Here is a 23986-nt window from a genome sequence, read left to right on the forward strand (position 1 = left end):
TTCTCCTTACAAGAGCCAAAATACCTCCTTTTAAAAACATAAATCGGATCATTCCCCTGCCTATAACTGTCCACCGACTTATTGTTGTACTACAAGTAAAATTCAAACTCCTTACCACAGTTCCAGAGCACCCACATGACTTGAGCCCTGACTATTTCTCCAAAATCAACTTGTATATCCGTACCCTTCAGCCATTCTGCTCCAATCATACTGGCCTTTCCGTTTCTTTAACACACCAAGTTTCTTCCTAACTTAAGGCCTTAGCACATGTCATTCTTTTGCCTGAAATGCTCTTCTCCTTCATCTTTACACAGCTAGCTTTTCTCCTTTCAGGTCTTGACTTAAAACCTCACCTTCCCAAAGCAACATTCCCTGACCACCCTCCTGAAATATGTTCCTTTCCTTCACAGCACTTGACACAATTTGAAATTTAAGTGTGTATAACTATTTGATTTATTTGCTTTGCTGACTGACTCCTCCACTATACTGTGGACTCCATGAGGGCCAACATCAAGGTGTATATCATTTAACAAAACATACCCTGAACCTACCAGTAGGCAATCGTCTGATACTGTTTTTTTTTCCCAACTGTTATTTGTAAAATAAATAAATGACTAGTACAATGAATGCCATTACTAAAGTAAATTCATCTTTAAATAAATATAAAGCAAACTAATAGATTAGACTGTGAATAAAGTCTAGTTTTTGTAGAATTGTTTGATCTATTATATTCATAATATTAAACAAATTAATCTTCAGGAATTAAATATAATGTTAAGATATTTAATTCTACTTAGGCAACAGAAACATTCAAGAAAATGTCCTATTCGGGAAATCAAGAATAGTACTTAAAATACTGCCATTCTAATTAGTCTAAATTTTGGCACAAATAAAATAACAAGTATTTAAACATTTTAGGGAAGAGTACAGTCTTCCTTTCTGTAGTCTCACTCCATTCCAAATTATTTCCCTTACTAATGGACAGAATTATGTTTCCACGAAATCTTTCAGACCAACCTACATCCCCAAAAGATAATTAAAAACAGATAATCAAATCTACCATTTCAAAATCTCAGGAGGAAATTTTCATATCATACAGAATATCAATGATAAATCACCTTTGATCTAGACATAAAGAATAAAGAATATGAAGAAGAAAGGTACCCCAAAATGTCTTGCTCTTCCACTAACCGCAGTTCAAAGTCAAATTCTGCTAGTTATTACAATACTGGTTGGTACAATAAAGTGATAATAGTAGTAAATTAACAGTTGTCGAGTCCTGAAAAATTAGTGTCTCTGTACTATAATGTCAAACATTTACATTTTCCTACTAAAATATTAGTACTAATTAATATTTTGAGAAAATCCCAAATTTATTCTAGTATCACAGAGGTTCATTCTATGATGGTGAGAGTTCACATCAGTCAATTATTGATTTTAACACTGGGCCAATGAACCTAAATATATTCAGTGCACTCAAGGTTAATAAATATCTTTTACATACAGAGAAGACACTAACCATGAAAAGAGATTGTAAGAATATTACATTACCTGTCTGTGAGAGGCTGGGAGGGCATTCTTTTACTTAATGATGGAAGGTCCAGAGAATCTGGTTTCTTATCCATTCTGCAACATGCTTGGATATTTAAGTATTTAAATATGTGAACTTTACCCTTTAAACATATCTGTCAATAAATAATTGAGAAAGTAGATTTAATTATATAGGTCCAAATATAAGTTTTACCTACCAACTTATTTATATATTTTAATAACCTGAAATTATGCTGAGACATCACAATCATAATAGACACTTCACATATTTGAATAATTTCTACGGCTGATACTTAATGAAAACATTTGACAATGATACCAACTAAAATTCTTTCACTGTTTCTATTCTTACCAGAAAAAAATAAGCTAATTTTTCTGTGTATCACTAAAGTTTTCTTGTTAAAAGTACAATATACAAACCACCAAATAATATAAAATCTATAACTCATAAAAGTAGCTTTTATTAGAAAAAAGTGAGAAGAAATATATTCATTGTACTGATGAGAACAAGAAAAAAAAAAAAAAAACGTGTAATTCCTTAAAGTAGTCTTATCAGGGGGACCGGGGTGGCTCAGTCAGTTAAGCATCCGCCTTCAGCTGGTGCTGTGACGGCGGGTCCTGGATCATCGTGTCGTGGATAGAGCCTAGAGCCAGGAATCCTTGGCATCTTTGGCATCTTTGGCATCCTCAGGCTCCCTGCTCAGTGGGGAGTCTGCTTCTCCATCTCCCTCTGCCCCTCCCCCTGCCCCTTGCTCTCTCTCATGCTCTCTCTGAAGTAAATTAAAAAAAAAATCTTAAAAAAAAAAAGTAATCTTTCAGAACCACTAAGTTGTTTGGTCTAAACACTGGAAGATGGGGCACCTGGGTGACTCAGCTGTTAAGCATCTGCCTTTGGCTCTGGTCATGATACTAGGGCCCTAGGATCAAGCCCCACATCAGGCTCCCCACTCAGAAAGCCTGCTTCTCCCTCTCTCACTCCCCATGCTTGTGCTCCCTCTCTAACTCTCTCTCTTTCAAATAAATAAAATCTTAAAAAAAAAAAGAAAACTACAATCAAAAATGTTTAGTTTTATGGGCCTACATAACCTGTATATATATGCAAAAATAATCAACAAAGAAAACAGTAAGAGGGGCGCCTGGGTGGCTCAGTCATTAGATGTCTGCCTTCGGCTTGGGTCATGATCCCAGGGTCCTGGGATGGAGCCCCGCATTGGGCTCCCTGCTCAGCGGGAGGCCTGCTTCTCCTTCTCCCACTCCCCCTGCTTGTGTTCCCTCTCTCGCTACATCTCTCTGTCAAATAAAAAAAAATCTTTAAAAAAAAAAGAAAAGAAAACAGTAAGAAACAAAACAGTCTTAAGAAAAGTAAATTTAAAGGTAATTATCATTCCTGGTATAAAGGAAGAATGTTTCTTAGATAATTATAATAGATACCAAATCTGACCTGACCACTGAAAAATTTCATTTAAAAGGAAAAACTTCTGAGCTATTAGAATATAAAAATATTATGAATTAAAATATATCCCATTATCTGTATAAACCAAAAAATAATCATCGTTCATTGTCAAATTAAATACTGGTGAATTCATTTCTTTTGTAAATTTTTTAAAAATTTATTTGAGAGAGAGAGAGAGTGTGCACGCGGGCACGCGCAAAAGCAGAGGGAGGGGGAGAGGGACAAGCAGACTCCTAACTGAGCAGGGAACCCTATGCACGGCTCAATCTCAGGACCCTGAGATATGACCTGAGCTGAAGTCACATTCTTAACTGACTGAGCCACTCAGGTGCCCCCTTTCATAAATTTCTTATTGTAGTAATTCATGTATGCAGTTTTAAACTCAAAGAGAATTCTAAAATTGGTAACAAAAAATTAATCCACCCCTTTCAATCTCCAAGACCTAGTCCCCACACATCAACTTTTAGTTGGTTTCCTGATACTTACCTTTATATGTACCAGTAACATGGTTCTACTGTTTAATTTAGTTATGGATCTTATTTATTAAGGTCTAAGGAAAATGAAGACTTAGATTTCTTACATTACCACTACCACCACTAATCATGTATCATCAACACCATACCATCATCCCATTTTCAATCCCTATCAACTCGCTTCCTCCTTCAGAAGCATAGCATAGTTGTTAGAGCGTGGACTTGAATCAGACTGCCTTGGTTTGCAACCAGCCGTACCACATGCTAGCTATGTGGCACTAAATAAGTCCCTTAACTTTGATGCCTGTTTCCTCATATATAAAATGAGGAATGGGGTGCCTGGGTGGCTCAGTGGGTTAAGCCTCTGCCTTTGGCTCAGGTCATGATCTCAGGGTCCTGGGATGGAGCCCCGCATCAGGTGCTCTGCTCAGCGGGGAGCCTGCTTCCTTCTCTCTCTTTCTCTCTCTCTCTGCCTGCCTCTCTGCCTACTTGTGATCTCTGTCAAATAAATAAATAAAATCTTTTTAAATAAATAAATAAATAAATAAATAAAATGAGGACTAATGATAGTACCTTTTATAGGGTTACTGTTAGAATTAAATTAATGCATGTAAAGCATTTCAATGGCACCTGAAACACAGTAAGCACTAGATGTATCTTTGCTATTATTTTAACTATGTCACAGTTTCTCATTAAATCAAAATGTAGTATTTACCGTATTATGACCAATAAAATAATCTGCTGAGGCAAGAAACAATAGTCCTTTGGCTGCTGAGCCAAGGGAGAGAATCTGAGAGACTCTACCTGACTATTCTACTACCAAATAAACCCAGGCTTCTGCTAAGGCAAGTGAGGGCTAGTTACGTCACTGCAGAGCTAAGGGCAACAATCTGAGGGTGTAAATCTTAGACTTGTCGTGTCCAATATGGTAGCCACTAGTCATGTGAACCTACTTTATTTTATTTTATTTTATTTTTTAAAGATTTTATTTATTTATTTGACAGAGAGAGATCACAAGTAGGCAGAGAGTCAGGCAGAGTGAGAGGGGGAAACAGGATCCCTGCTGAGCAGAGAGCCCGATGCAGGGCTCAATCCTAGGACCCTGAGATCATGACCTGAACCGAAGTCAGAGGCTTAACCCACTGAGCCACTCAGGTGCCACAAAGCTACTTAATTTTAAATTAATCAAAATAAGATTACATTTAAATTTTGGTTCCTTAGTCGCATAAGCCATATTTCAAGAACTCAAAAGCCACGTGGCAAGAACCAATGGTATCAGACAGCACAAATTATAGAATTTCCTATAATTCAGGAAGTTCTGCTGGATAGCACTGCCTTGGACATTCTACAGACCTTCATATTTTCAGTCTTTCTTCTTTCTATTCAGTTATATGTTTTCCTCCAACATGCAAGCCATTCCCAGGTTGAACAAGTAAATCAAACTTCTTCTTGCCTTCTCCCACAGCAGATCCAAGCTTCAGTTTTCCTTGTCCTGCTCAGCCAGCTACTACCAGCACCCCAGCCAGCCTTTATTTGAATTAGAAAAAGCAACTCCTTTGGAATGAGTGGAATGTACCTTTGTAGAAAGAAAAAGGCAACCCTTCTTCTGGATGCAAACCCTGACTGAGGGAACATAGCTTGGAAGTAGAGAAGGGGTTGGCATTTCACTGTCATGTGCTTCCTTGGCCAGATTCTCTTGTGGGAGTGTAAGACCCTAATTTCTGCTATTTCATCTGTCTTCCATTTTCCAAAATTCTGTTGCCATCTCTCCCCTGCAGCCCTCTTCTCTCTCATTCCTTGGCCTTATGGGTTTGTAGCTTAGTATATTCTTCTACTATCATTTCAGTAGACTTCACGTGGATTTAATCCTCCAACTCAAAGGCTGAATTAATACTTTTCCACTCATATCTTCTTTCTGTTAGGATTCCATCGATGAATGCTAAGTATGTGTTACAATCAAATGTATAACAAATATCAAATAGACATATACCTGAGTTGGGCAGAGATAGAGAGACTACACAGTCTGTTTTTAAAAGAACACTGACAGAATTATGCATCTGGGTTTTCTTTCTTTTTTTTTTTAACTTTTTTTTTTTAAAGATTTTATTTATTTATTTGACAGAGATCACAAGTAGGCAGAGAGGGAGGCAGAGAGAGAGGAGGAAGCAGGCTCCCTGCTGAGCAGAAAGCCCAATGCAGGGCTTGATCCCAGAGGCTTTAAACCACTGAACAACCCAGGCGCCCCAGATCTGGGTTTTCAAAACCCTCTTCTCTAGAAGCTAAGCTAAAACTCCTACCAAAGTGCAAGAGTCACTTCTCAGAAAATCTCCCTTAGACAATAAAGCCTCAACAATAAACTCACTTCTAATTCTGATGCTTTTTGATTTATCAATTTGATGCATAATTATGAATAAAAGGAGAAGAAACAAGTATTTTTTTTCTTACAAACCTGCGCTGGTGGTACTTGCAATGGATTGTTATCCAAAATCATTACTTGTAAATGATGCAGCTTCCTGTAACAAACTGGGATTTCGGTCACTTTATTACAAGAGAAATCCAGCTTGACTAAGGGAAGATCTCCTAATTCTGTTCAGAAATGAAATATAATTAAATTAAATTTGACACAGTTACTCTCTTATTCATTTCAGTAAAAATAATGAGCATCTTACCATCTGGCAACACATGAAGATTATTTCTTCTTATATTTAGCTCTCTAAGTGAATGTAATTTCCCCATTTGTTGGGGAAGGACCTGAATCTCATTGCAGCTGATATCCTAAGGAAAATAAAAAAATAAAATTATAACAAACTAACTGAGAAATACCTATTTTCATTTTAAAAGTAAAGCACATGGCTAATGGAACTAGCAAAAGTTACCTGAAATGTTGTTTCTCTAAAAATGGATTATCTGGCAGATTTCTATTTATATTACATCATGAAGTCAATTTAGCACAGTTAACAAATTTTTCTGTGCAATACTGTGAAATTAGAACTTAGTACTACATAATTCAGCCTTTTGAAAATCTCAACTAAAGACCACTCTTGCCAATCAAAACTAGAACTATAAGGATCATCCAAGTGCTCTTCATTCAGAGGTAAAATCAAAAACGACTATCAATCACTGTGATAATCTGTCAATTATAGTAGTTTTGAGTTACTCTGTTAGGCAAAAGCTGAGAGAGTCAAGGATTTACAGACATGAGCTGGAGAACCAAAAACTATGGTCAGAAATCAATTTAAACCTCTTTCTCAAAAGGATTCAAAATATGAGGGGTTACAAGCTCAAAATTCTTTGGCCCACATCATAACCCAAAGACTTTCTAGGAGATCTGAATCGGAAGTGTCTCAACGTTAAATTAAAATGCAAATCCTGATTTAAAGATAAAGGATATCACTTTTCCATATTAAAAGACAGCTTAACTGTGCTCTCCTCTTCCTCCTCTTTAAGAAAAATCTGCAAAAAGATCTCACACAGCAGTCACTCCAGACACACTGCAAATGAAATTCACATGCTACTGCAACTGCCCCCAATTTCCAACTTTCACTGGAAATGATATTAGCTTGGAGGGAGAAGAGTGGCACATATACTCAGTTCTATCAAAAATAAAAAAGGCAGGAGGGTAAATTCAGAAGAATATTAAAGCCATGTAAGGAAAAACCCAATAGAGCTAAGATGATTAGAAAAAATGTATCCTACATACTTCTTTCAAACTATATCTAAGGCATCTTCATTCAATGACAAACATTTATCCAATACCAACTATTTGCTAGGGGCACAATTGGAAGTAAAGCCAACAAAAATTCCTGCCCTCATAGCTCTTTATGGAGCTTATTACATTCTAGCAAGGAGAGTAGATTATATAATATGACAGTTGATAAAGGCTGTGAAAAAAAAAAGGGTAAAGGAAAATGGCAGAGCAAACAGTAATGGGGAGGGATATTAGCAATTCAGATTGTCTCATGAAGAAGCTGTTATTTGAGCAGTATTGTCAGAGCTAAGAGTATGAGCCATGCCAATATATAAGAAAGGAATATAAGGAACAATAAATATTAAAGGACTCTTAGGCAAAATATGCCTGATATGTACTAAAGAACAGCAAGAAATCCAGTGTAACCAGAAGGAAGTCGGGGGTGGGGGGGGGGGGGGGGGGACTAAGCTAAGCGGGGGGGAGGGGTATAACTTAGGCTTTTACTCAAGAGATATGTGAGCAGGAACCAGAAATTTTTAAACAGAGAATCCATACAAAGTACGGAGTACGGAGAATCCATACAAACATGAAATTCCAAAGACAGGCAACAAGGGGCTTATGTGACATCCTGAGCTAAGGAGATGGGTAGGAATCTGGGAAAACAAAGGGAAGGAAGACCATTATTAGCAGGAAGGAAAGAGGTGATGTTTGGAAAATAAACCAGTGCTCAGTTATTCAAATAATTTAGGTAAAGTTAAATAGGTAAAAGGAATCTCCGTTAACAGGGCCTTTCCTAGTACAGGCTCTCATTTACAATGTAAATTTAGGCAGTTGTGCGCCACTGGGGGTGGGTAAAGAGCTTTTCCTAAATCTGCTGGTTTAATTGCTTTCAACTCAAAATAATCATGCCAAAGTAGCCCATCTTGGGGTGACCTGCCCTCATCCCCCTACAAAAGTAACAGAAAGATGAGAAAAGGTGAATGCTTTGAGGATATGTTTCTCTCAAAGTTCAATATCCTTTAATACCTTAAATGTTCTGTTCAAGGTAATTAAATTATTCCTATATTTCTACAATTAATTGTAATTAATGGCCTCTCTTCATTTATCTTGGTTCCCAAAGTGTTATAAAATCACATGAGAATATAGAAGAGGAAGAGTTATTTTGTTCATTCTATTGTTTGCAGGCATTGTACTTTCTTCCTTTATCCCTTCTCTAAGGATTTCATAGTAGCCCTGTAAAACCTTTAAAAAAAGATATCTTTTCCTGGTCTAAGACCTTTATTATCCCCAAAATGAATAGACAAATGCTTATTGGTTTGAAAAGCATTTCTTAACACTTAAAAGCCAATCTTTCGACTCACTCGGACTAAAAATAACCAGGCTTTTATTGTGGCTGTGAGCTAAAATCAGACATAAGCAATGGCATCTCAAAATTTTACTAAGGTGAACATAAGTGTATACAAAGTTATTCTTTAAAAATAAAATTACACTGAAATTCCATAAAGAGCAATCTTCCAAAATATAAAGGCATGTGTTATAGATACAAAATCAATGCAATTATTTTACTCACCAATTCCATTAAGTCTTTTAACTTGCCAATTTCTTCTGGAATGGATACCAGTTTATTATTACTGATGACCAAAACTTTAAGGGGAAGATCAAATAGGTATTTTGGCAATGTTGATAAAAGATTTCGACTGAAAAGAATAAGAAAGTCTCATTATGGGATATGTCTGAAATCTCTCACATTATGTTGAGGTGAACAAATCACCTCAAAAGAGAAAAAGCTTTCACCAGACAATGACTATCATTTAAAGAGCGCTTACTCTGTATCACACTAAAATCCTTAAATGCACTATCTCATTTAATACTCACAGTAACCCCATAAGACAGGCAGTACTAATTATCTCTATTATACACATAAGAAAACAAAGGGTAAATCTAGCTAAGGGACTTGCCCAGTCACAAAAGTTTGCAAAGCTTGTGTTGTTACCTATGATATTATTTTACATACCATCAGTTCTTAAAATGCAAAATCATTCTTCTGAGTTAGAAAATGTCAGAACCTTGTTCTCTGGTATCATTTCACTGCATTCAATACCTCCCTGCCTCTAACAAAGGAAAGGTTCTAAGGATAAGTTTGCATGCACTAAGTTCAAATCTATGAAAGAATTTAATAGAACTACATCTTCAAAGACATATAAAACCCTAATCCACTCCCTTTCCTTTTTCTTTATTTTTTTAAGATTATTTATTTATTTATTTGACAGAGAGAGACACAGAGAGGGAACACAAGCAGGGGGAGTGGGAGAGGGAGAAACAGACTTCCCGCCAAGCAGGGAGCCTGATGTGAGCCTAGATCCCAGGACCCTGGGATCATGACCGGAGCCAAAGGCAGACGCCAACCACTGAACCACCCAGGTGCCCCCACTCTCTTCTCTTATGGGTTTACAGTATAACAGCCCACTAACACCGTTACCTCAGTTCCAAGTTGATAAAACATTCCTATCTCTATGGATACACTTAAATAAAAGAACTAACATGTATTGTTTACTATGTGTCAAGCCATGTTCAGAGCACCTCACATGAATTAACTCCACTAATGTCACAACAACCAACTTTAGGAAAACAGAGCATATCACGATGCCCATTTTACAGAGGAAGAATCAGTCAAAAAGAGATTAAGCACTGAGGGTTGCCGGGGGCAGGGGGTAAGGAGAGGGTGGTTGGGTTATGGACATTGGGGAGGGTATGTGCTATGGTGAGTGCTGTGACGTGTGTAAACCTGGCGATTCACAGACCTGTACCCCTGGGGCTAATAATACATTATATGTTAATAAATAAAAATAAAAATAATTTAAAAAATAAAAAATAAATAAAATGGAAAAAAAAAAGAGAGAGAGATTAAGCAAACTGCTCAAAGTCACACAGCTTGTAAATAAGAGAGCCAGGATTCTAATCTGGGCAATATGGCTCTGAGGTCCTTACCCTCAACCTACTGTGGGTCAAATTATACACCAATACAGAGTGACCAAATGACCCCTGCTGTAGACTCAATGTTTGTGTCCCCCACAAATTTATAATGTTGAAACCTAATCCCAATGTGATGATATTTGTAAGTGGGGCCTTTGGGGGGTGATTAGGTCATAATGGTAGAGCCTTCATGAACAGGTTTAGTGCTCTTGTAAAAAATACCTCAGAGACCACTTCTTGGCCGTTTGGCTAAAATTAAGTGTAAAAATACCTCAGAGAGCTCCCTTGCTCCCTCTACCAAGTGAGGACAGCTAGGAGATGGCTGCCTGTGAACCAGGAAGCAGGTCCTCAATGAGACACTGAATCTGCTGGTGACTTGATCTTGGATGTCTCAGCTTCCAGAAATGTGAAAAATAAGCTTCTGTTGTTTATAAGGCACCCAATACATGGTAAGAAGTTGCAATGGCTAAGGTCAAAGAGGTTTCTGCCTGTGTTCTCCTCTAGGATTTTGGTAGTTTCCTATCTTATGTCTTTCATCCATTTTGAATTTATTTTTGTGTATGGTATAAGAAAGTGGCCCAGTTTCATTCTGCATGTTGCTGTCCAGTTTTCCCAACACTATTTGTTGAAGAGACTGTTTTCCATTGGATGTTCTTTCCCACTTTGTTGAAGATTAGTTCAACATACAACTGTGGGTCCATTTCTGGGTTTTCTATTGTTCCATTGATCTACGTGTGTTTCTGCCAATACCATGCTGTCTTGATGACTGAAGCTTTGTTATAGAGCTTAAAGTCTAGAATCATGATGCCTCTAGCTTTGCTTTTCTTTTTCAGGATTGCTTTGGCTATTTAGAATTTTTTGTAGTCCTGGGGCGTCTGGGTGGCTCAGTGGGTTAAAGCCTCTGCCTTTGGCTCAGGTCATGATCCCAGGGTTCTGGGATCGAGCCCCACATCAGGCTCTCTGCTCGGCGGAGAGCCTGCTTCCTCCTCTCTCTCTGCCTGTCTCTCTGCCTGCTTGTGATCTCTGTCTATCAAATAAATAAATAAAATCTTAAAAAAAAAAAAAAGAATTTTTTGTAGTCCTGAACAAATTTTAGGATTGTTTGGTCTAGCTCTGTGAAAAATGCTGGGAGTATTTTGATAGGGATTGCATTAAATGTGTAGATTGCTTCGGGAGCAAGGCACCCAATACATGGTATTATCATAGCAGCCCAAACAGACTAAGATAATCGCCCCACCAAAAAATATAAAGTATACCATTACATTTACATAGTATTAAGTATTCATAAAAATAAGTTATTTTTCCTGCTTTTCAAAGTGGTATTTTTTTTTTTAGGATTTTATTTGGGGTGCCTGGGTGGCTCAGTGGGTTAAGCCTCTGCCTTTGGCTCAGGTCATGATCTCAGGGTCCTGGGATCAAGCCCTGCATTGGGCTCTCTGCTCAGTGGGGAGCCTGCTTCCCCCTATCTCTCTGCCTGCCTCTCTGCCTACCTGTGATCTCTGTCAAATAAATAAATAAAATCTTTCTTTCTTTCCTTCTTTCTTTCTTTCTTTTTAAAGATTTTATTTATTTATTTGACAGAGAGAGCACAAGCAAGGGGAGCGACAGGCAAAGGGAGAGAGAGAATCAGGCTTCTTGCTGAGCAGGGAGCCTGATGTGGGGCTCGATCCCAGGACCCTGGGATCATGACCTGAGCAGAAGGCAGACGGTTAACCAACTGAGCTGCCCAGGTGCCCCTCAAAGTGGCACTTATAGACCTGTCCCCAGCATTTTATGTAATATACACAGCAAAAAAAAAACCTAGTGTTACCCCAGGGAAGAACATCAAGACCTGAGGACATTCAGAAACACTAGACTGGCTTTAATCACAAGGCACAGGTTTTAAAAAAAAAAAAAGACAATGGCCCTAAACCACAATCGTGGCCAGGCTGCTAGAATGTCAGGTGCTTGTTACAACTCTTGACATTTTCAGGATCAAACAGGATCCTTGGGAAAGTAGCCAATGTAGAGCACACAAGGGAGTATTATACAGAAAGAGAGAGCTGAAAAACCATCTTAGAAGTTTCTCAAGATATTTTCACCAAAATAAAAAACAAAATAAAAAATAAAGTGGGAAAACTAATGACACATACAAATTCATTCTAATCTCCTTCGGACCAAAAAAAGATTAAAAATTGGCCTATTTTGGGGGGCACATGGCTGGCTTAGTCGGTAGAACGTGTGACCTTTGATCTGCGGGGTCATGAGTACAAGCACCAGGTTGGGCCTAGAGTTTACTTTTTAAAAAATTGGCCTATTTTCTTACTTTAAGAAGCAGGTTCATTGAGTTAGCAGTCAGCTTTCTCCAGAATTGAATTTGTTTATACACAGCTAATAAGTCATCAATTTTCACTTTTTTGCCATGTTTTAGAGACAAAGGAAGTCGAAATGAAGACTAATGTTATTTCAATAAAGTTTGTTCAAAAACGTTTGTGACTATAAACAAGTATCAGGAGACAACTTTTAAAGATCAAAATGGGGCGCCTGGTGGCTCAGTAGGTTAAGCATCTGCCTTCTGCTCAAGTCATGATCCCAGGGTCCTGCGTTCAAATCTAGCATTGGGCTCCCTGCTCAGGGGAAAGTCTGCTTCTCCCTCTACCCCACCCCCCTGCTCTCGCATATGCGCTCTCTCTCTCTCATAAAAATAAATATGTAAAATCTTTTTAAAAATACATAAATAAAGATCAAAACAGGAATCAGAGAAAGTTTTAGTAGAACTATTTTAAGATAACCATACATTTCTATTAGTATAGAAATATAATTCAATTTTTGACAAATCACTTTTTTCCATAAGAGAACAAAGTGAAACAAAAATAAAGACAAAAATTAAAAGTACCTCACTTGCCTCAAAACCTCTCCCAAGCCAGGCCAAGCAGATTAGAGAATTAAAGAAAAGAGCAACCCAAATGACTACTGTCTATGAAAGGAATTCACACATTTTAAGGTATAAAGGTTCAGTTAAAAAAGAGTATGTACTGCCAGGTGACACCACTGGAGGAGACAAATAGAAGGATTAATGTATCACAGTGAGAAAGGACCATTATTATTTATATACATTAATTATATTTACCACCTTCCTGTATGGGAATTCAGACATTGTAACTTTGTTAAGGAGAGGGAAGAAATTAACACTTACAATTAAAGAAAAACAAAACAAAACAAAAAAAACAAGAAAGTGGTCCTTTAAAAAAAAGAAAAGACTTTATTTATTTGACAAAGAGAAAGAGAGAGAGAGTGCAGAGTGCATAAGCAGGAGTAGCAGCAGGCAGAGGGCAGGCAGAGGGAAAGGGAGAAGCAGCAGGTTCCCCACTGGGCAGGGCGCTCGATCACAAGACCCTGGGATCATGACCTGAGCCAAAGGCAGAAGCTTAACAACTGAGCCACCCAGGCGCCCCTCAAATAAGTAAAGTCTTTAAAAAAATAAATAAATAAATAAATAAATAGTACCTCTTTCAAAATGCTGTTGTGAAGAGGAGATGAGGTAATATGGGTAAGGTATTTGTAACATTGTCTGGCACATAGTAAGCATCTATTAAGTATTAACACCTTCATCTACTTCCTAAAATTCCAACACTCCCAACACAACCTATCCATCCTTAAAGTAGCAAGGAGAACTCACAAGAGTGAACACTATAGCTCAAGAACTGTTTCTTTATAATGTTTCACTTTAACTGAAAATGCATATAAATAAATCTGCATCGTGGTGCTATGATTTCAGTAAAATATTTCTGATCTAAATAAAGCCTGGCATTACCAGGGGGCTTGTTAGAAATGCAGGCCCCACTGCAGAGCTATGCAATCAGATGTTTTAATCCCCACGTGACTCCTGGGCCAATTAAAGGCTGGGATGAGAAGCACTGCTCTCAAGAACAAGACCAAACACCTATAAAGTAATGTGAAGGTATAACAAATACAAATAAGGTACTGTTGAGATAAATATAGGTTACACAGTCAAACCAAACACATTCCTTTGTTACTAAAAAGGATTAGAACTGTAATAAAAAACAAAATCTACCCCAAAAAATGTTTCCTTACCTAATGTTAAGGTATGTTAACATCTGCAGGTTTTTAATGGCTTCAGGAATGGTTTTGATGCAATTATGATATAAATTTAACGTCTCAAGAGGTGCAAATAACCAGACATCGGAAGGAATTTCTGTAAAGCGATTTCTTGAAAGATCTGAAAAAGAAAAGTAATATTTGAGTGCCAAAAATATACAGTATCTATTATAATTAACAGAACTATTTTCATACTTGCTGAATCACTTAGCATCTAAGCAACTATTTAAAATATAATAAAATATGAGGCACCTGGCAGGCTCAGTTGGTAGAGCGTGTGATTCTTGATCTCAGTATTGTTGAGTTCAAGCCCCACATTGGTCATAGAGTTTACATACGTACACACATACGTACATAAAGTATTATAAAATATTGGGGCACCTGGGTGGCCCAGTCAGTTAAGCGTCCAACTCTTGATTTCAGCTCAGGTCGTGATCTTAGGGTCCTGAGATCAAGCCAGAGTCAGCTTATCCTTCTCTTTCTGCTCCTCCCCTGCTCTCTCTCTTTCTCTATTTCTCTAATAAATAAAATCTTTTGCAAATACATACTATAAAATATCATCCATCATGACCACGAAGGCAAAAAAGTCATATAGAAATATACTCATTTAGGGCACCTGCATGGTTTAGTTAGTTAAGCATCTGCCTTCCGCTCAGGTCATAATCCTAGGATCCTGGGCTAGAGTCCCACATCAGGCTCCCTGTTCAGTGGGGAGTCTGCTCCTCCACCTCCCTCTGTCCCTTCCCCAGCTTGTGCTCCCTCTCGCTCACACTCTCAAGTAAATAAACAAAATCTTAAATATATATATCCTCATTAAAAGCTTGTTTATTAACAAATTGTACTTCATATGCTTTGATATCTTTAGAATTTATCTTTTAAAATACCGATGAGGAGGGACACCTGGGTGGCTCAGTGGGTTAAAGCCTCTGCCTTGGGCTCAGGTCATGATCCCAGGGTCCTGGGATCGAGCCCCGCATCGGGCTCTCTGCTCAGTGGGGAGCCTGCTTCCTCCTCTTTCTCTCTGCCTGCCTCTCTGCCTACTTGTGATCTGTCTGTCAAATAAATAAATAAAAGTCTTTAAAAAAAAAAAGTTTTAATTAAAAAAAAATATATCAATGAGGAATTCTCTCTGATCTTTTCAAAAACACAAAAAGTCCTCCCCAGATCCCACGTCCGCCTCTACCTCTTCCTCCTTCACAGCCAAACTTACATAAACCTACAACACAACTAAATTTCTTACTTACCATGGATTTCTCAACCCACTGTAACTGGGTTTCTAATCACTTCCTGCCCACCTAGGTCACAACAGCCTCTGTATAAATAACGACTCATCTAACTGGAAGAATTTCCTTTCTCTTGGCTTGGGAGACTATACTTCCTGCATCACTTATTATCTCTCTGGCTACTTCTTAGTCTCTTGCTGGATTTTCCCCTGTACTGTGAATGTCGATGCTCCTAAGAGCTGTGACAAGGTACCCTTTCCTTCTTAAGATGTACACTTTACTGGGTGATTTCATCCAATCCCAGGGTCAAATTATATTTATATATCAACAGATTTCAAATTAAAGCTATGTCTGAACACTTATGTTCTGATCTTCACAATTTCTCTTGATATCTCTCAGACACCTAAAATTGTACAAAGTCTGTACAAATTCTGCAAAATCTGAACTGAAAATCTTCTTCCACACATCTGTTTCTCTTATCTCAGATAATGTCACCAACATCCTCCTGTTCAATTGTGCAAGCCAGAAACCTGGTATTCATTCTCGATTCCTTATTATTCCAAGTACACACAAATATACTTCCAATCATTTCAGTTTTCTCAAAAATAAAATCCTGGAATTATTATAACTATTTACACCTATTTTAAAGGTTAGTTAAATGAAATTGTGAAAAATACTTAAGACAACAAGTATGTGGCAGGTTGAAAAAATATCCTAAAAGAGTTTCTTAACTGAAGCACTATTGTCATTTTAGGCTCCATGACGATTTGTTGCGTAGCGCTATCCTGGGTATTGTAGGATATTTAGCAGCATCCCCAGCACTTACCCACCAGATGCCATTAAAACCCTCTAATCATGACAGCCGAAAAATGTCCCCTGGGGTTCAAATGCCCCTACAACTTGTTGAGAACCACTGCTACCTCATCATAGATATATATTTTGCTTACATTAATTCATTATACTATTTGGTTAAAAAATAAGAATATTATTTACCTCTGTCAGGAAGAACATCTATGGTGTACATTAACCCACCATACATCATTCAACTTGTGTTCTGCCCTCATAAGAAGAGCCTCCTACCAATTTCTAACTTCCTTACCCTAAGGGATGAGACCTATTTACTTAGCAATATAGTAAATTCCCTATTCATAATACTAATATAAATGTATTAATATATGTTTATGTGAGTGCAAACACACACTCACCTAATATAAAATTTTATAATAGGCAAAAAAAATTAGTTATGATTATTTGAGAATTAATTTGGATTCATCTTCCTACCACCATAAGATTCTAAATGACTAAATAAAAGGACAGACAGAATTACTAGAAACCAAAATCTGAACTTGAAACAGAAGTTTCTCAATATCCTGGCTTACCTCCTCTGGACACCCACGCATCAGGCAGTTCTACTGAGGAGGAAAAATTAAATCATTATTTTTTTAAGTTTAGGATGTTTCTTTTACATGTGGGGTTTTACCTCTTACTCTTGTAACTTCAGAATCCTAGGAGTTAAAAAATTACTGTTTACAATTAATCTGAAATCCTAAAATCAAAATTATGCCCAGTTCATTATTCTGTATAATAGCTAGCATTATAGACCCATAAATAATAAAGTGGTCCTAGAGAGAGATTATGGTAGTTTAAATTAAGATCACAAGAATGAGTCTAAGAAAATTAGATAGATTTTGAAATATATTTTTGTATTAGTACTTAAACATTGGGCAAGTGACTGTCTATGTGGGATAAATAAGAGGCTATTTAATAAAAGAGATGGGGGTTGAACAAGATTTTTGTTTTTGTTGCTGTGCTGGTGAGAGTTTCATTTTGTTTTTTGAAGCAGAAGTTAGAATCAAAGATTCAATCATCTATTTGTATAATGTGAGATATCTGAAAGAGAGTCAATCGAGGTGTTAGTCAGATGATTATAGATCTCTGACATGAGGTCTGGGATGAATATATAAAATTTAAAGTTCTGGGAATATGGTTAGTACTATAAAATCACAGAAATGGAAGACATCACCTAACATCATAGTACTGAGTTGGAAAGAGTTCAAGAATGGGCCATCGGGACAGCCAGTATCTACAAGCTGAGTCGAGGGGAAAAAAGCAAGCAGAGAAGACTGAATATAATGGTCAAAAGAAAGCACAATAACCATATAAAGAGTGTTTAAAGCACTGACGGGAAAAAAATCAAAAGTACTATTTGTTCAGCTATAAGATAAAAGCAGTCATAATCCTATTCTTTTTTTTTTTTTTAAAGATTTTATTTATTTATTTGAGATCGAATGAGAGAGAGCACAAGCACGGAGAGGAGAGCGGTAGGCAGAGGGAGAAGCAGACTCCCTGACAAGCAGGGAGTCCGATGCGGGACTCGATCCCAGGATTCCTGGATCATGACCTGAGCAGAAGGCAGACACTCGACCAACTGAGCCACTCAGGCACCCCAATCATAATCCTATTCTTGATTTGTTTTATCAGCAGACAAACTAATTGTTGGTGTGATGCATAACTGTAACCCCAAACAGAAATAAAATGAGTGTACAATTTATTTGACAATATAAAAAAGACAAAATATCAGTATTAATAACAGTGATTTTAATAAAATAATTTAAATACTATGAACACTATTTTAATAATTTACATATTGTGTGAGGCTTTATGTTCTTTCCCCTCTAAAAAAAAGATTATTTAGTTAAATTACCAAGTAATATTATGAATTCCCTTAGGGAATCTAATTAAATTTGCAATATAAACTATTTTCTGGATGAACTAATATATTTACTTAGTAAACACCACTTAAAATTACAATTAATTATTATTCTAACTTAACTGGGTGAAATCAAATAAAGCATAATAAACTCAAAATTAAAACTCAAGCTATTATAAAGCCCTTAATTAAGGAAATCTTGTTCTACGATTTTTCAGATTTTAAATCTGTATAAACATCCTTTCTAAGAACTAGGTAAACAGAATAACAGTGCCAAAAGAAAAATACAAACACGGAAAGAAAGATAGGGAATAATACAAAACATTCTGTATCTTAATTTCTTTAAATATCTCACACTAACAGCATCTCATATTTTCCTTCAAAAAAGTGAAAATTAACTTCTATATAGATATAACAGATAAAATTTAAACTTTTAAATTTTTTTATCTTGTGATGTACAATTAAACCAAAAAGGAATTTTTACATAAAAAATCATTTAATTAACAGGTACACTAGGGCAACTGAATTATAGGACTAGTAACATATTATACTCAAGAAAACATGCAAAATCGGTATTAATAGTATATAATATGGTGCCATCTAAAGATGAAAAAACAAACTTAATTTATTCTTTATGGAAACACTCATTTCACAACAGCCTTAATGCCTGCCTTCTTTGGAGACAAGTAGGACTTGGGAAAAGACCATTATAAAGACGTTTCACCTTTCCCACACACACAAAAAGAGAAAACGAAAATTTGTTGCTTATTTTCCTGAAGTGAGTTGAATGGTGGCCCTCAAAGATATCAGGTCCTAATTCCTGTGAATACTGGCTTATACGGTAAAATTGTGCAGATATAATTCAGAATCTTGCATTGAGATTATCCTGAATGACCCAAGTGGGTCCTAACTGCTAACACACAAATCCTTACAAGAGGAGGGCAGAGGGAGACTAGACAGACACACTGAGGAGAAAGCCATGGTAAAGTTGGAGGAGACACTGGAATGTGATGCAGCCAAGAATGCCAGCAGTTGACAAATGCTGCAAGAAGCAAGGAAAGAATTCTCCCGTGGAGCCTCTGGAGGGCAAACAGCACTGCCAAAACTTGATTTTAACCCTGTAAGACTCATTTCATATTCTGGTCTCCAGAACTGTAAAAAGAATAATAAGTAAACCTCTGTTGTTTTATTTTAATTTTTTAAAGATTTTTATTTATTTATTTGTCAAGAGAGGGAGAGAGAGCATAAGAAGGGGAAGCAGCAGGCAGAGGGAGAAGCAGGCTCCCTGCTGAGCAAGGAGCCCAATGCAGGACTTGATTCCAGGGCCCTGGGATCATGATCTGAGCCAAAGGTAGATGCTTAACCAACTGAGCCACCCAGGCATCCCTAAACTTCTGTTATTTTAAACCACCAAGTTTGTGGTAATTTCCTACTGCTACTCCTACTAGTTTCTTAGGAAACTAGGAAACTCCTACTCCTACTAGTTTCCTAGGAAACTAACACACTTCTCATAAAATCAATTTATCAGAATCAATAAGAGAATGTCTGCAAAGTTTTTTAAATTAAATAGCTGTGTATTTTTGTCTCTTAAGTAGTAAGTTTATATCTCAATTAATTAGTATCCTTGTCGATAAGCACCTTTATAACCATTGAATCATTTTTCTTTTGTCCTGGTTCAATTATAAATCATATCAAGCAGTATTGGCAACAGCTCAACAGCAGACAGAATGCTGTGCCGCTCCTGCCTTCCTTCAAAACTCTCCTTGTGAAACTGCTAGGAGGCTTTTAAAAATATTAAGAGATCATTTTAAATAATCTCATCTAAATTACATTCTGTATCACTCTTGAGCATCAGATGTCAAATGAAGCTAGGGAAAGGAAGGAGAGGAGTCAGATGGAATGGAAATCTGTTTGATGCCTCCCAACCTGCAGCCACAGCAGCCACAGACGGGTCCATATGCCACCCAGTACAATTCTTGGCCCACAGGCTAGCATTTCAGCCAAGGTAGGTATAGAAAATGACTTTCAGAAATTATATTATTAAACTATATTAATTATACTAATTATAGTTTTATTTTATTCCATGTACAAAAGAATGTACAGTTTTTGTCACAAATTGTTGTAACTTAAACAAAAATGCATGAGTCTTCTTTAGGAGATATTTAATGATATAGATTGCTATAGTCCCTCTTATTAAAAAAAAACTGTAGAAAATGTTTGAAAATCTGACACATTTCTACTTCTGGAAAAATTTCTACTAATGGAAGTGTGTTGCTGGAACACATTCTCATCAGTAATAGAGATAATGTCATAGAATTTTCTGCTTGGGGCATCTGGGTCACTCAGATGGTTAGGTGTCTGCCTTCAACTCAGGTCATGATCCTGGAGTCCTGGGATCAAGCCCAACATTAGGCTCCCAGCTCAGCAGGGACTCTGCTTCTCCTTCCTCTGCCTCTCCCGCTGCTTATGTGCTCACTCGCGCTCTCTCTCTCTCTCTCTCAAATGAGTAAATAAAATCTTTTTTAAGAAATTTTTTTTGCTTAAGGAAACATGAGGGGCAGGAACTTGGCTGATTCAGTCAGTAGAGCATACGACTCTTCATCTCAGAGTTGTGAGTTCAAACTCCACACTGGGAGTAGAGCTTACGTAATAAAAAAAAATTTTTTTAAAGAAACATGCTAGTTAAGTGGAGAAATAATTTGAAATGAGAACTCTAAATTCACAACAATAACTTAAGTGGAACTGGGGTGATTATTTCTATTTCTGTCTCTCTCTGTCCCCCCAACACACACCACATATCCAAGATCACAATGCTACAGGCTTTGCATAATTATGTCTAATCCTCTTAACACCCTTATGAGGTAGCTATTATTCCACATTATATATATGAATCAAAGACAGATTGAATGCCCAGTGCTAAAAACTAGTATTAACTGACAACATCAGGGTTCCAAACTGAGGTGTTACTTCAAAGCCCATGTTCTATGTGTGCTTTTCCACTCCTCCAACATACTTTTGTGATTTCGTGTCCCAAATTTCAAATATTCTGTTCCACTAGAATCACAATGCAGGGTCAGAGAGATTCTTAGTCTCCTTGCCGCATTCGTATCTTAGGTTGCTTCTTGCAACAGAAAGAACACAAACTTGACTTCAAGTCCAATTTTTAATTAAAAATTAATGAACACCACTTAAAGCTCTCAGCTGTTTGTAATTTACCAATTCAGAACTGTTCTTAGCTCCTTAAAGAGTAGACCCTTATTAATTTTTCAGAATTTTTAACCAATTCAATAAACAAGGATTAAAGAACATTAAACAAGTTTCTCCAGAAAAGAAGTAACATCTTACAGGCAAAACCACTGTCCTGAGGACCTGCCAAAAAACTCTGAAATATCTGAGACTTTACCCTACTTGTAAGCCAACAAGTTAGCCTAAGACGGTTGTATAGGTGCGGGCAGAAGGCATGAGATTCCTATGTGAGACAAAGGACTTTATTACTCATAGCATAGCAAGTGGCATAAGCAGCAAATTTTTATCAGTTCTCCTTGCCTTCCAAATCCCACAGGGGTAACATAGATGGGTATAGATGAATGCTGACCCACATACTAGAACACATAACAGGAGACAAACTCTAAGCTAGGGGAACCCAAATCTTTATAATAGACAATAAGCCAGCACACACTTTGTTCAAAGGGAGACATTATCTTTAGTTTACCAGACAGTAATCATGATTGTCCTTTGCTTTGCAGAGAGAAACTCTCATTCTTCCAAAAGTCAGTCCTGAGCAAAGAGCAGTTAGTGCCGCATTTGCAAGATATGCAGAAACATGAAGCCCATGGAAAATTATCTCCCAATAGTACCATGTACATTCCTTATCAAGCGGGATTGGAAGTTGCAGCCTCACTACAGAGAGTATACAAGGTAAAATAATTACCTTAATGGTCACATTCTCTGTAGTCCTGTACTTACTGTCCGTCATAGAGGCAGGCAAATCCTGATCTTTGCCTTCCAGGCCCCATTCTCCTTATTTCCTGGGCAGCGTTCTGACTGGACTCATTTAGCCAAACAAAATTCTATTAAGCCCTAGTAGTTGTTAAGGTAGGTAAAAAGCCCACTCAGACACCAAACCTAAGCAATCCCAATTACTGTTTCACTCCAGCACCAATTACAATCTGCTTAGATAATAACATTCAGTGAAAGAAACTATGCAAAAAGAATCACTCCCACTTAGTTCTAGTAAAATTTAAATTTTCACAAAGCTGTTGTGGTGGGACCGATACTGCATCATCCTTGGGGTACATCATGAGGTTCACACAAAGACTGATGGAATGAAAAAGCAAGGGTAACTTCTTTAACAGATGAGCAGTAAACTGGATCTGAACTGTATTCTGATTCTACTTATTACTACCTATGAAACACTGCCAGAATCAATTACTATTCCTCCCTATCTCAGAGCTATTAGAAATGAGTAAATATTCTATAACAACCTAAAATCCCTAGAAGTAAGCAACAGAAATGAGGGGGAAAATTATCAACTTGCACATAACTATATATATTTTTTTTCACAAATGCATAAAATAAAATGAGAGAAGTTGATTATATATTCCGTTCTTACAACAAGGAAAATATATACCAGAATTATGTCTTTAGAGAGTGGATAAAATCAACCAACTCAAAAGCGTATTTCCTCATATAAAAAAAAATTTTTTTAAAGATTTTATTTATTTATTTGACAAAGAACACACGTAGGCAGAGGCAGGCAGAGAGAGAGAGGGAGGCAGGCTCCCTACTCAGCAGGGAGCCGGATGTGGGGCTCCATCCCAGGACCCTGGGATCACGACCTGAGCCGAAGGCAGAGGTTTCAACACACTGAACCACCCAGGTGCCCCTCCTCATATAAAAATTTTTAAGAATTAAATTTTCTGTTCTCTTTAGTAATTGATATTACTCAAATGTAAACATTTACAGTATGTAAAATATCATTAATATGCTCTCAAATATTAATGCTTCCTTATCTATTTTTCCATCTAAAAGAAATGTCAGGACTAGAAACAAAAGCAACAAGAAAACAGGAGGCCCCACAGCTGTCTGTCGATGCAAGAATGGAGAGTGTCTTTGAAGTATTAGAGACTCTGATGTTGGAGCCTGATGGGAAATGACAACCCTACGGATCTGGCATCTGCTTTGAACAGATGCCCTCGCAAAGACAGGTGATTTCTTGATTCAGTATTCCCTGGAAGGGTGTTGTGCTGTGTCATTCAGGACAAGATAATGGAAAGTCCATCTATAACTCTGAAGCCCTGTTGCATGAGTAAGACCTATGGGTAAAAGAATTTCTGAGCTACTCTGTAGTGAGTTAAAACATTAACCATAAGTACAACGGAGAGAGAAAAAGGGTCAGTAGATATTGGAAAAAAAAAAAAAAATGAAGGAAAATGCTTTAAAGCCAACTATTATGAGAAACAATAACAAGCAGACCTCACCGGCCTACAACAACCAATACTGAAAAGCTCTTTTTGAGCACAGGCACTTTGAGAAGCAAGGGTGCAAACAAAAACAGATGCTGCAAAGAGAAAGAAACCACAGCTGCTAACCAGAGGGCAGATTACATGCATGCTCAGTGAGAAAAGAACTGTGAGTCATACAACTATTAAGCCACGTGGAAGGATAGGACTTAATTTAAAAAAAAAAAAAAAGGAGGGGGCTGCTCTATGCAGTTATGGGTAGGAAATTCTGCTAAGTGTTTTAGTTTCGCCAAGAAATAATGACAATTAACTGTGCAATGACATTCAAACATCAAAGTAATGCTTAAAAGTGACA

General features: G+C 37.2%; 1 protein-coding gene across 4 annotated transcripts in view; it reads right to left on the reverse strand.

The window, feature by feature from the left end:
* The window catches only part of LRCH2 (leucine rich repeats and calponin homology domain containing 2), a 98775-nt gene that overhangs the window by 51390 nt on the left and 23399 nt on the right, over positions 1 to 23986 (reverse strand). For all 4 annotated transcript variants that reach the window (XM_032837098.1, XM_032837097.1, XM_032837095.1 and 1 more), the window contains exons 2-6: positions 14213 to 14357; positions 8736 to 8862; positions 6147 to 6252; positions 5927 to 6063; positions 1552 to 1685 (exon numbers count right to left, since the gene is read on the reverse strand). In XM_032837098.1, the coding sequence (XP_032692989.1) occupies positions 1552 to 1685; positions 5927 to 6063; positions 6147 to 6252; positions 8736 to 8862; positions 14213 to 14357 (649 nt within the window). The remainder of the gene's footprint in view (positions 1 to 1551; positions 1686 to 5926; positions 6064 to 6146; positions 6253 to 8735; positions 8863 to 14212; positions 14358 to 23986) is intronic.

This window comes from Lontra canadensis, unplaced genomic scaffold (assembly GCF_010015895.1).
Source record: "Lontra canadensis isolate GAN:19392208 unplaced genomic scaffold, GSC_riverotter_1.0 scaffold96, whole genome shotgun sequence".
NCBI lineage: Eukaryota > Metazoa > Chordata > Mammalia > Carnivora > Mustelidae > Lontra > Lontra canadensis.